The sequence below is a fragment of the Chiloscyllium punctatum genome, chromosome 42 (genome assembly GCF_047496795.1).
Source record: "Chiloscyllium punctatum isolate Juve2018m chromosome 42, sChiPun1.3, whole genome shotgun sequence".
NCBI lineage: Eukaryota > Metazoa > Chordata > Chondrichthyes > Orectolobiformes > Hemiscylliidae > Chiloscyllium > Chiloscyllium punctatum.
This window is the reverse complement of record NC_092780.1, coordinates 21,383,720-21,395,836: the sequence shown is the minus strand read 5'-3', so window position 1 is coordinate 21,395,836 and position 12,117 is coordinate 21,383,720. Positions and strand designations below refer to the sequence as shown.

The 12,117-nt window shown below is 40.4% G+C and overlaps 1 protein-coding gene across 9 annotated transcripts in view; it reads left to right on the top strand.

The window, feature by feature from the left end:
• mpp2b (MAGUK p55 scaffold protein 2b) overlaps positions 1 to 12,117 on the top strand; it is a 537,853-nt gene that overhangs the window by 455,213 nt on the left and 70,523 nt on the right. For all 9 annotated transcript variants that reach the window (XM_072561617.1, XM_072561616.1, XM_072561619.1 and 6 more), the window contains 2 exons: positions 7,425 to 7,577; positions 10,991 to 11,146. In XM_072561617.1, coding sequence (XP_072417718.1) covers positions 7,425 to 7,577; positions 10,991 to 11,146 — 309 coding nt within the window. The remainder of the gene's footprint in view (positions 1 to 7,424; positions 7,578 to 10,990; positions 11,147 to 12,117) is intronic.

Sequence of the window (12,117 nt, the reverse complement as noted above, 5' to 3'; positions counted from 1 at the left end):
CACTTCCAATTGAGGTCTTTAAGGAGAAGGAATAATTACTTAAAGGCTTCATTTCACCCAAGCTGCAATTATTACAGCTCGAGGCAGGAGGAAAAGAGTTAGCTACCCACCTGGTTGTCCACTGTAAGGCTGTCAGCATCGGGGTGGCCCCCAATTGGCAGTATCCTGGGTACAGTTAAAGGATTAGAATTCTAGCAGAGGAGCAGTCCCTGGCAGCCACCACCCTGCCCTTGTTTTCACTCACTCTGACCAATTATCCCATCACCATAACTCCATGAGATCCTCCCGAACAATGTTTTCCTTTCCCTCGGGAAATCCTTTGTCCTGAAAGGTTGTGATGGTGTTGGTCGGGTTGGGATGTTGTCCCAGCAGCAGCCATGGCCTCCAAAATGTTCTGGTTCATGACGGGAAGGTATTGGTGACCCAACCCTCCTCACTCGGGGCTGTGATGCCAGTTGAAAGCCCATCAGTAGTCAATCAGTTACTTGATAACTAGGCAGTTCAACTGGCTTTCTCATGTCCGTAGGCCATATTTCTCACTTGGAAACTCGAATGCTTTTGGAATTGTCCATAAACAGGAAGGTCCCAGACAATATCAGTGAGAAGGATAAGAGCAGCAAGATTATTGAAGCGCCATCTGCTGGATGATTGATATAGACCTACACAGCGATCCCCGTGATGTCACTGGGTGAAAGTGTTGGAATTGAGAGTGTGGTGCTGGAAAAGCACAGCAGGTCAGGTAGCAGCCAATGAGAAAACCCCAAAGGAACCTTCCACATCCATCAAAGTTTTATGTGCACTTCCACACATGTCATTTATTGTATCCGTTGCTCCCAATGTGGTCTCCTCGATATTGGGAAGACAAGACGCCTGCTTGCGGAGAGCTAAGGAGAACATCTCCCACACACCCGCACCAACCAAGCCCACTGCCCTGTGGCCAACATTTCAACTCCCCCTCCCACTCTGCTGTGGACATGCAGGTCCTGGGCCTCCTCCATCTGACCTTACCACCTGATATCTAGAGGAAGAACGTCTCATCTTCCGCCTCAGGACCCTCCAACCCTATTGCAACAATGTGGATTTCACCAGTCTCCTCATTTCCCCTCCCCCGCCTTATCCCAGATCGAACCTTCCTACTTGGGACTGCCCTCGTGACCTGTCCCACCTGTCCATCTTCCTTCCTACCTATCCACTCCATCCTCCCCTCTGACCTATCACCATTACCCCCACTTCCATTCACCTAACACACTCTCAGCTAACTTCCTGCCCAGCCCCACCTTCCTCCCATTTATCTCACCACCCCCTCGGCCTACAACCGCATTCCTGGTGAAGGGCTTTTGCCCAAAGCGTCGATTCCCCTACTCCTCGGATGCTGCCTGATCTGCTGTGCTTTTCCAGCACCATACTCTTGACTCTAATCTCCAGCATCTGTAGTCCTCACTTACTCCTAGAAAGTGTTGGAATTCATGACTTAGTATTCTCGTTGGAGTACAATTCATGTGAAAACTGCAAGAGTGCAGGAAGATGATCCATTGTAATGTCCTGAGGGGAGTTGTCGTGCACAATAGATTTTGTCAGCCACAATGCAAGAACAATTTTTAAAAAGTTGAGTTAATTTTGAGCTTATAGGATGACGTTAGGGAAATCATTGGTGCAGAAAGATGACTATGCAAGTTGGATTAATAAAACTTGACACCATTTTCCTCTGAAACTCTTTATGTAAGTAACCTTGTTTAGGACCATGTCTTTCTCAGGGCTGCAGGTTGGCAGAGGAATATGCCCAGTACCGACTTGATGCTGGAACTGAATAAGGTGGGACTTCAAACTCACGCTGTTGGCATTTTGGGACTGAATACTGGAATGTCAATGCATCATGCCAGGCAATGGAATATTTTCATAAACATTTGGCCTGAAGTAATTCACTGTGTTAATTTTAAATGTGCGAAGTTACTCTGGCAAAAAGTGTGCATTTGAAAATTGAGCCTTTGTGTTCACATTAGATTGAATAACTGAATAAATACAAAACAATTTTAATTTTTTTTTGTCTAGAACATTAACCACTTTGAATCAGTTATTACTGAACTTAAATGAATAAGAAATGCACTTTCACTGGCATTTGCCTTCAGTGAGCCTGAGACATTGAAGATAGGTGACAACACCTCCTCCCCAACTATCCTCAACACCAGTGTCCCACATGGCTATGTACTCAACCCCTTATTATACTCCTTATATACTCACAAACTGTGTGACCAAATGCAGCTCCAGCTCCATTTGTAAATTTGCTGATGACACCACCACAGTGAACTGAATCTTAAACAACAACAAGACGGAGTACAGGAAAGAGAGAGACATCTTAATGGCATGGAGTAAAGACAACAATCTTTCCCTCAAGGTTGGCAAAACGAAATAACGGGTCAACTTCAGGAGCAGGACTTGCCTCTGCCTGGATCAATGCTGCTGAGGTGGTCGAGACCTTCAAGTTCTTAGGAATAAATATCAGCAACAATCTGTCCTGCTCCATTCAATGTATAGTCAGGAAAACACAGTCAGGAATGCCTCTACTTCCAAATGTTTATGAAAATATTCGGTTGCCTGACATGATACATAGACATTGCAAAATTCAGTCCCAAAGTGCCAAGGAAGTCCAGTCCACAATGACTCTTAGCAAGTTTTACAGATGCACCATAAAAAAACATTCTATCCAGATGCATCATAGCATGGTGTGGCAACTGCTCTGTCCATGACTGCAAGAAATTACAGAGTTGCAAACACAGCCCAGTCAATAATGAAAACCAATTATCGTTCCACTGACTTTGCCTACACTTCCCACTGCCTCAGGAAAGCAGCCAACATAATCAAAGACCCCTCCCATCAGTTGTACTATCTTCCACCCTCTTCCATGGGCAGAAGATACAAAACATATACCAACAGATTTAAGAACAGCTTCTTCCCCGCTGTTATCAGACTAATGAATGGATCCTTAATATATTAAAGTTGATCTTTCTCTGCATCTTCTCTGTGGCTGTAACACTACATTCTGCATTGTATTTTACTGCCCTGATGTACTTATTTAAGGAATTATTTATCAGGTTAGCATGCAAAACGATACTTTTCATTGTATCATAGTATATGTGACCATAATAAGTCAAACCAAATCAAATCATTTATGGATGGAACGGTGGTTAGCATTGCTCCAGCACAGTGCCTCATTCGATTCCAGTCTTGGGTGACTATCTGTGTGGAATATGCATGTTCTTCCTGTGTCTACTTGGGTTTCCTGCCACAGTCCATTGATGTGTAGGTTAGGTGAACTGGTCATGCTAAATTGGGCCATGGTGTCCAGGGATGGGCAGGCTAGAGCGAATTGGTCATAGGAAATGTGAGGTTACAAGAGTAGAGTAGGTGAGGTGGGTCTGGTTGGGATGCTCTTTGGTAGGTCAATGTCAACCCAATGGGCTGAATGGCCTCTTTCTGCAGTGTAGGAATTCTACGATTCAAAGAACTCTTGGTAAACAGAGGATTATAATTTAATAAATGAAATCTTCCCTGAATGACATGGGCTGTGGCAAGACATTTGGAAAATTTAGGTGAGATATAGAGCAAGGACCATTGCTTCATGAAGACCTAAGCCTTGAATGTCGAGACAACATTGTCACTCGTGAGTAGCAAGAGGCCTATTAAAGGGAAATTATCAATTATCAATAGTACCTAAAATAGTACCTAATCTCAACTGAAAATACAGGCTCCCACTTCCCCACTTGCCAGATTGAAGCTGAACACTGAGAATTAGAGTCATACAGCACCGTCCTTGATGACCAAGTTTCCAAAACTAAACCAATCCCACTTGGCTGTGTCTGGCCCAAGTCCCACTAAACCGTTCCTATTCCTTCACCTGTCCAAATTCTTTTGATTATTGTAACTGTGCCTGCATCTACTAGTTCCTCTGGCAATTCATTCCACATACAAACCATTCTCTGTGTGCCGACATGGATATCAGAGTGAGCACCTGGTGACTTCAATTCATTCTGGTTTAGTGGTGCTGGAAGAGCACAGCAGTTCAGGCAGCATCCAAGTAGCTTCGAAATCGACATTTCGGGCAAAAGCCCTTCATCAGGAATAAAGGCAGTGAGCCTGAAGCGTGGAGAGATAAGCTAGAGGAGGGTGGGGGTGGGGAGAAAGTAGCATAGAGTACAATGAGTGAGTGGGGGAGGGGATGAAGGTGATAGGTCAAGGAGGAGAGGGTGGAGTGGATAGGTGGAAAAGAAAATAGGCAGGTAGGCCTATCACCTTCATCCCCTTCCCCACTCACCCATTGTACTCTATGCTACTTTCTCCCCACCCCCACCCTCCTCTAGCTTATCTCTCCACGCTTCAGGCTCACTGCCTTTATTCCTGATGAAGGGCTTTTGCCCGAAACGTTGATTTCGCTGCTCGTTGGATGCTGCCTGAACTGCTGTGCTCTTCCAGCACCACTAATCCAGAATCTGGTTTCCAGCATCTGCAGTCATTGTTTTTACCTCATTGACTTCAATTCATTGCTTACTCCTTGAGACATCCACAAACCGTTTACCAAGCTATATCAATGTCACACCTAGGACATGTGTCAGCAGCCTCTGGGAAAAGCACACTGCATGTGCATTACTCTAATGGCCATGTCTCCAGTCCTTAGTCAAGTCCAAATGGCCATCTCAGTCAGGGGTCATGTTCAGTCCATCAAGGGCTTTTGCAGTATTAGTTTAGGAGTGTGGACATGGTCAGTCATGTGCTTGGGACAGACACAGTCAGGATCATATCCCTGTGGCGAGGTGAGGAACTAAATGACAGGCAGCCCACCTCCCATCTTGCTCTTTCTGCACTGTTTTCTCCTAGAACGAGACAAGGAAGGGACTGAGTGAGATGAAAGTGACTGGTACAGCTGTTTGTGCTGGTTCAGGTCAGGGGAAAACTGGTGAGGTGTCCTGAGTGAGTGAGTAGTCAGTGTAAATGAGTTAGTGGTTTGGGAAATTGATTTGAGCAAGTGAGAGAAGATGTTGCATGTGACAGTGAGAGTGATAGAGCATGAACCTTGGCAGGAGGTGTGTGTAGCAGCAGAGATAGAGTGAATGTAAGGGAGCAGAGTGACAACCTTGAACCAGAATGACATGGTGTGGTGTCATGGCTACCTCAGTCAATCCTGGCAAAAGTGGATGGTTATCCTCTGCACCACCCTTTCTAGAGCACTGTTCATAAATTTCCTCCTATGTGCCATGTTTGGGACTAATGTTATAAACTGTGTAGGGGAAGCTCTGAATTGCTAGCACTTGACAGGGTACATAATGACCTTTTAAAAATGGCAACAGCACCAGGAATCCTGGGATATTGTACCAGCAGTAAGTATGTCAGGCTGTGGTGAGTGGGAGAATCATGTTGGCATCAGACAAAAAGGACACCATGGGGCATGGTACTTAATGAGGCAAGTTTGGGACAATTGCACGAGTTAACCTGTAAGGCCCTCATGAAGGGAAGCCTTCAATTCAACACAATGTCTTTGTGTCATCCTTCTCTGTCCATTATTTACATGGAGGTGTTAAACTTTATAAAAAGTGGATTAAGTCTGTATGTAAAGAGCAAAAGAATGTTTTATGAATGCACTCATCCTTAAAACAGTTAATATTGCAAAATCAATTTTAATTTACTACATTGAAATGAACCTTTGCAAAATCCATTTATATTAACTTCAGATTCTTCGTTGATTCTGCTGCTGAGTTTGTGCTTGAACCCTGTGTTGTTGCTGGACAGATGAGCAGTATCCTTCACCACATTAAACAACAGATTAATCACTGCTCAACATCAGGAAGTTGACAAAAACCATGGCCAACTGCTGACCATTTTCCAGCTGACCAGGGCATTTGAAATTGACACAATTACTTCAATGATAATTTAGAAAAAAACCATAATAAAATAAAAGTGTTAAATTCATTTGGGGATTAGCAAAGCTCCGGGAGATTCTACTGCCAAATTAATGTCACTGATGGTTACTTTCTATTTTGAAAAACTGATAAGCATCATAATGTGACATGGGTATGTGCATGTCTACTGATTCAATTTTAATGGGAAATACCTGAGGGAGTTAAGCCCATGGAGACATATTGGCTTATTTGAGAAAAATAAAATGCATTTATTCTTATACAGAGGAAACTTTGAACTTCATTGTGGTTGTTATTCTTTTTGTGGCAAATACTTTAATGTTATTCATTTTTTATCAACAGCATCCATGCATGCACAAATTTTAGTCCATTCATTGAATAATGGATCGAATACTGTTTTAAGTACCCTGCCTTTTTTCCCCAATTTTTGCAAGCTTGAATACCAAAGCCTAGGACCACAATTAATATTTGGCTATCTCCCCCAACCAAACCTTGGAACTCAATTGTTTGGGTTGGAGAGTTTTGACAATGTTACATGATATCTCTGGAAGTCTTGTGCTGCACTGATCCAAATTCACAAGAGGGAAACTGTAAGGTGCGCAACTTGAATTTTCCTTGACCCTGTATGTATATTATAAAACAATTACACCTCTCATCACTGGTGACACTGTAGTATCTGAGGCTGGCAACTTCCTATGCTATAAACTCCCAAGCATCAATGAATTGTTTCCCAAATTTCCTGATGCAATATGATAAGATCAAAGTATAGGTTTTATAAGAATATAGAATAGAAACTAAAACTTTTGAATAAGAACAGAATTAATGTTGTGTGTTCTGATCCAATTGTCCATGTCTTTTATCTATAATTTTTCTGAATGTTACTCTGTCTTCACTTCACAGGAGAAATTGTATTTCTATATTTCTGCAGCTCAGATCATTATGTATTTTCAGCTGAAGGATGTTAATAGGTCAAGCAAGACCCGTGAAGAAATGGATGAAGCAACATTTACACTCAACAAAGCACTCACCCACCACTTTAAGCTATTCATCAATTGCATTCTGGTGTTGAATAAACAATATATGGACACAATCATTTTTAACAAATTAATTTATTCCAGAACACAAACAGAAGATTGTAAAATCACAAGACAAAAACAAAACCACTCAAGCTCCTCGATACAAAAGCAGTTGTGTAACTAGCTGTTCCTATATGATTCCAGGGTTCTGGCTCCACTACCCCTTCTAGGAAGCCTTTTATAGATACTAACCACTTTTAGAGTGATGATGAATTTTCTTCTATCTAAAATTCAGATTTAATTCATTTGAACCTGTGCCCCTTTATCTGACTGTCATGGTGTGTGCATTGGTCACACCTCTCCGAAGAGGGGAATTATGTGGTTGCATAAATCATTCACAATATATAAATCTGAAATATTGATGTTTAGTCATTCCCTTATTACTGATAGGGAATTCATTCTGCGTCTGTTTTTAATACATCATTATTTTTTAATCTCATAGGCCCATGAAAAGTTGGAAGACACAAAGCTGGAGGCTGTACGTGATAATAACCTGGAGTTAGTGAAGGAGATCATTGATGATATCAACCCAATTGCAAAGGAGAACGATTCTGCAGCTGAACTCACTCAGATTCTCCAGGAACCACACTTTCAGGTAAAGGATAACCTAACTATTATCTGATGTCCTTTGTTTATGACAGTTGCTGTGATGCATTTCATTCTCATTCCAATTATAATTTCAAAAAGATTACATTATAGCTGTCTCAGACTGAATTGTACAGTATTACTGGGTTAACCATGATGAGGAAACATTTTTAAAACAAAAATACGAATCTCACTTATTACTATGGTCAAGCATTCGAAACATGACAAGAATCTGATTGGTCAATCAATTGAACATCTCTAAACAATCGTTAGTCTTTCACAATTAGTCCAAATCAGTTTTGACCAGAAACGTACAAACTCTGAAATTTGTTAAATAATGCCCTGTCATCAGCTCACCTAAAACTCATCACTTTATTGCCACTTATGGTATATGTTTTATTGTTCTAATCTGAGGTTTCTTGGTGTTGTTGTTTTATCATCTTTGGCAAGTTATTCCTTTAAGAGATCAATGTGGAATGAGCCAAGCACCCAAATGTTGTCACATGATCATAGGCTACCTGCAATGTTGCACTCAAGGCATAGGTTGTGTTTGGAGATTACTGTATTAATTAATTAATTCAATCAATGAACACTGTAATCTCCAAATGCAGCCTGTGCCTTGAGTAAATAAACCCACCAGATATCTTCAAGAAAACAGAATCCACAATAACTTGTTTGTGTTACTTTTAGATAACACCAGAATATCATTACAGGAAAGAGAATTTTTGTGAATTCTCCCTTTTTGTGAATCATGATAATTTACAAGTCATCAGTATTATCTTATTCTGAATTTGACTATTGCTGATCCAGATATCCAGGTTGTGGACTGGCATCTGTTATAATGTATTGATTCTCTCAACCTTCCCCAACGCAATGCTAATTTACTTATTGCCTGATGTTTTACCTTCAACTCCAATCCTATACATAGTGCCATAAAATTTTTAAAAAGCCTAGAACAACTTTAGGTCTTTTTTAAAAATAGAAACATAACAGAAATATAATTCCTGGAGAAGGATAGATTTGGAAGGAGACAAAATCTAGGCTATTTGTCTGACTTCTGTGTCCATGCAGCTCTTTGTTGATCTGGAGGCTAAACTATAGTAAAGTCCTCTTGCTATAAATGTTCTGCTAAATACAATGATGAAATTTGCCCTATAAATGGCACAGCAGTCTCTTCATAATCAATCTATCAAATAGCATGTTGAGGTAACAATAAAATTCCAAACAATTTAAGCTTCTATTGGTGCTAATTTCGAAACAGCTACTGAAAACAAGACCTTTTATTTGATTTTTAATTACATGAGTGTAATGTTCCCTCAAACAATTTCCTACAGCTATCAGACGTAACATACTCTCATTCAATTAAATAGTTAATTTGATAGATTTGATGCTGCTAAACCATGAATGGATTAATTACACTCTAATGGCGCAGGTTTCAAAATAAACAAACTATTTTATAGCTTGGTCAGACCTTCAACTAATTTGTCCATCCTTAATAGAACCAGAGATTTACTGCTGTTCAAGTCCATTTAGAAGCAGCCTGGAGGGTTTTTATGGCACTGTGATAGTGTCCCTATCACTGAGCCAGGTAGCTGTGTTCAAGTCCCACCTGCTACAGAAGTGTGTAATAACATCACTGAGTAGGTTGATTTAAAATATCTTGAAAGGGCCTGGTCCAAATCTCACCTGCTCCAAAGCTGTGTAATAACACATCTGCGCAGGTTAATTTATTTAAAAAATCTAAAAACAGCCTGTGCATTGAGACTCCTGACAAAACATGTGATACACAGTATGCAAATCACAGAAGAAGCAGTAAGCGTGAAAAATTGCATGAAATTCCATCATTTGTTCTAGCCATTGAGCCATTAATTATAGGTCCTTATCAATGTTCAGTGAACTATGAGTTCATGCTTTATATGGCTAGTTGATCACTGTGCTAAATGTAAAACCTCAGCCCCCGCCTTTTGTGCAACACTAGCGCCAATTTAATTTTCATGAATGCCAATTTCCCTTCTGATAGTTTTAGATTTTTTTCCCCTGAGTTTCTAATTGGAAACCTGGTTGCAAATGAAATACAGAATGGCATTCCTTTCAGAGACTGGACAAATACGTCTCTCCAGTTCATGGGCCTAAAATATTTGTGCCATTGCAATGGCTTTTTCTTCTCCTGGAGAGTGGCTGGACTGCCCCAGGCTTCTGTCTCTGAGGTAATCCATTACACCCCTCCATGTAGCATATGTTTTAAAAGCTGTTAAGCTAATAGTATCATGCATCCTCAGTGGTATCACCTGAGGGAAGAATATTCTAAGAATCCTGCTGGACCATGACTCTATAAGTAAGTAGTTAATATGTGTTTGTTAGTGTGCATTGGTATAGTTCCATCCCTCATCTGTTAAAAATATCCAGAACACACTCATGATATTTATATACCCAGCAAGGGAATCTTTTTCTGGATTCAGTGAGTCCATTGTCCCTGGGAAAAAACTTTAATGTTGTTCCTCGAAAAGTTCAAGGAGATAAAGCCAAACATGGTTAGCTCTGTGTTTCGAAATTTTTTTTGTGATTGGCTTACTCTCGTTTTGACAAGCTATGAACAATGTTGTTATTGTGAATTAGTACCTACAAAAAGGCACCATTTGTCTGAAGATTAGGATTACCAAGGGCAAAACTTTAAAAAAAACCTAGACCTCTGAGTGAATCATTCATGCCACTCCCAAATCAGCAAAGGGCCCCCTTCCAGATGGGTATTAGTAGGTCCAAATGGTAAAGGCACAATCCCAAAAAAATACAACTCATGTCATGGATAATAGAATTTGCCAAAAGTGTCACTGGGTGGCAAGAGAGTGATCCCAATCAACAAATAGAATGGCTTAATTCACCCACAGAAATACTGAGCTGGTTAATAAGTGTTGAATTTGATTAGTGTCAAGATAAAAGATATATTTGGTTCCATGGGCTAGTACCATTGCGTCACAAAAAAATTGTCCAAATGCTGAAATAAAGGATGATGTTTAGAGTATTACAATTATATAAAACTTTCAATGTTTCTCTTATTCTACAAATGCTCAGAATTATTGTGTTTGATCACATAGGGAATTAAACAGCAGAATTGTAAAGGTAGATTCCTTTGTGGGAAGAAAAACATTTGTCTAATGTAGCATTTATTAATATATGTGCAAAACTTGACCCAAGGTCCTTTGTGACATAGTGGTAGTGTCCATACTTCTGAGTCAGAAGACCTCATTTCAAGTTCCAGCTACTCCACTAAACATGTCTGAGCAGGTTGATTAAAATATCTAAAACTTGAGATAAATGATTTTCAAGGCTGGTTCATAGAATTATTTTATATTTTGAAATATCAGTTTTTTGTATAATTAGTTCTTAAGACTTTGTCACTAAGTACATGTCCCATTCGCTCTACAGTCTCTGTTAGAAGCTCATGATACAGTTGCCTCCAAGAACTATGAAACTCCACCTCCAAGTCCAGAGTCTCTAATGGACTCTACTTTCAACAATCAGCCTGTTCCACCTGATGCTGTCCGAATGGTGGGGATTCGCAAGGTCAAGGGTGAACACTTGGTATGTGCAAAGATCCAAAACTGTGCTTTCCTCTTTGAAACATTCAAAACACTCAACATGAGAAAGTTGTTTAACAAAGCTGAGAGTTTTTGCATGTTTTTTATGTACGTTTGTCACCATTTTGAAACAAGATCACTTGCTTCAGGGCTTTGACAGTGGTATTCTGTTACTTGCCATGGATAACGAATAGCTGTCGGAGTGACTGTCTCTCACTTCCCATGTCTTTGTCATCAGGGAGTACCTGATCTCCCTAACCTAGCATAGCCAAAATTGGAAAGATAATTCCATGTTCCCAGAAAGAAGCAAAGCTTACAACAAATCCAGTCCAAATATTTGGAGCAGAGTGTTAATTTCCAGTCTCAGCTCATTTAAGAAGAGTGCTTTGTAAAGGAAGTCTCCTTGCCAACACGTTAAGTGGTCATATATCATTGTTCACTTTATGATCCATCTTCTGTTTTCTCAGTTTCAAAAATACAACTATTTGCACAAGTGTAAAGCTGTACCTAACTGAGCAGTTTTCACAGAACTGGAATTCTAAATGTAAACGATGGCTCCCTGGCTGTTTGTTAGTTGTAAAAGAAGGATGTGGTAAGAAGATGCAAGCAGTACCCCTTGACATCTGGATTCAAACTCAGATTGTCCAGGTGCACCTTCTTGGCCAAAATCATGGTATAGACTTGAGAGGAAAGTCATCTACCTGAAGCATTATCTGAGTTTGTCTCACCACAGATGTCACTACTTTGCCACACAATTTCCCTGTGTACTGTCTTAGTAATTCTATTTAAACCCTTTGACTTGCCACAGATGCTGTCTGCCTGTTGAGCATATCCAGCGTTTTGGGTTTTCATTTCTGTTTTTGATTATCTGCAGTGTTTTGCTTTAGTGTTATTTTTCTGCCATCAACTGCATTCCCAGATTTGTGATTCATTTCTTTTCCCTGCTCACTGCCTCATGCTGAACCAAACCATATG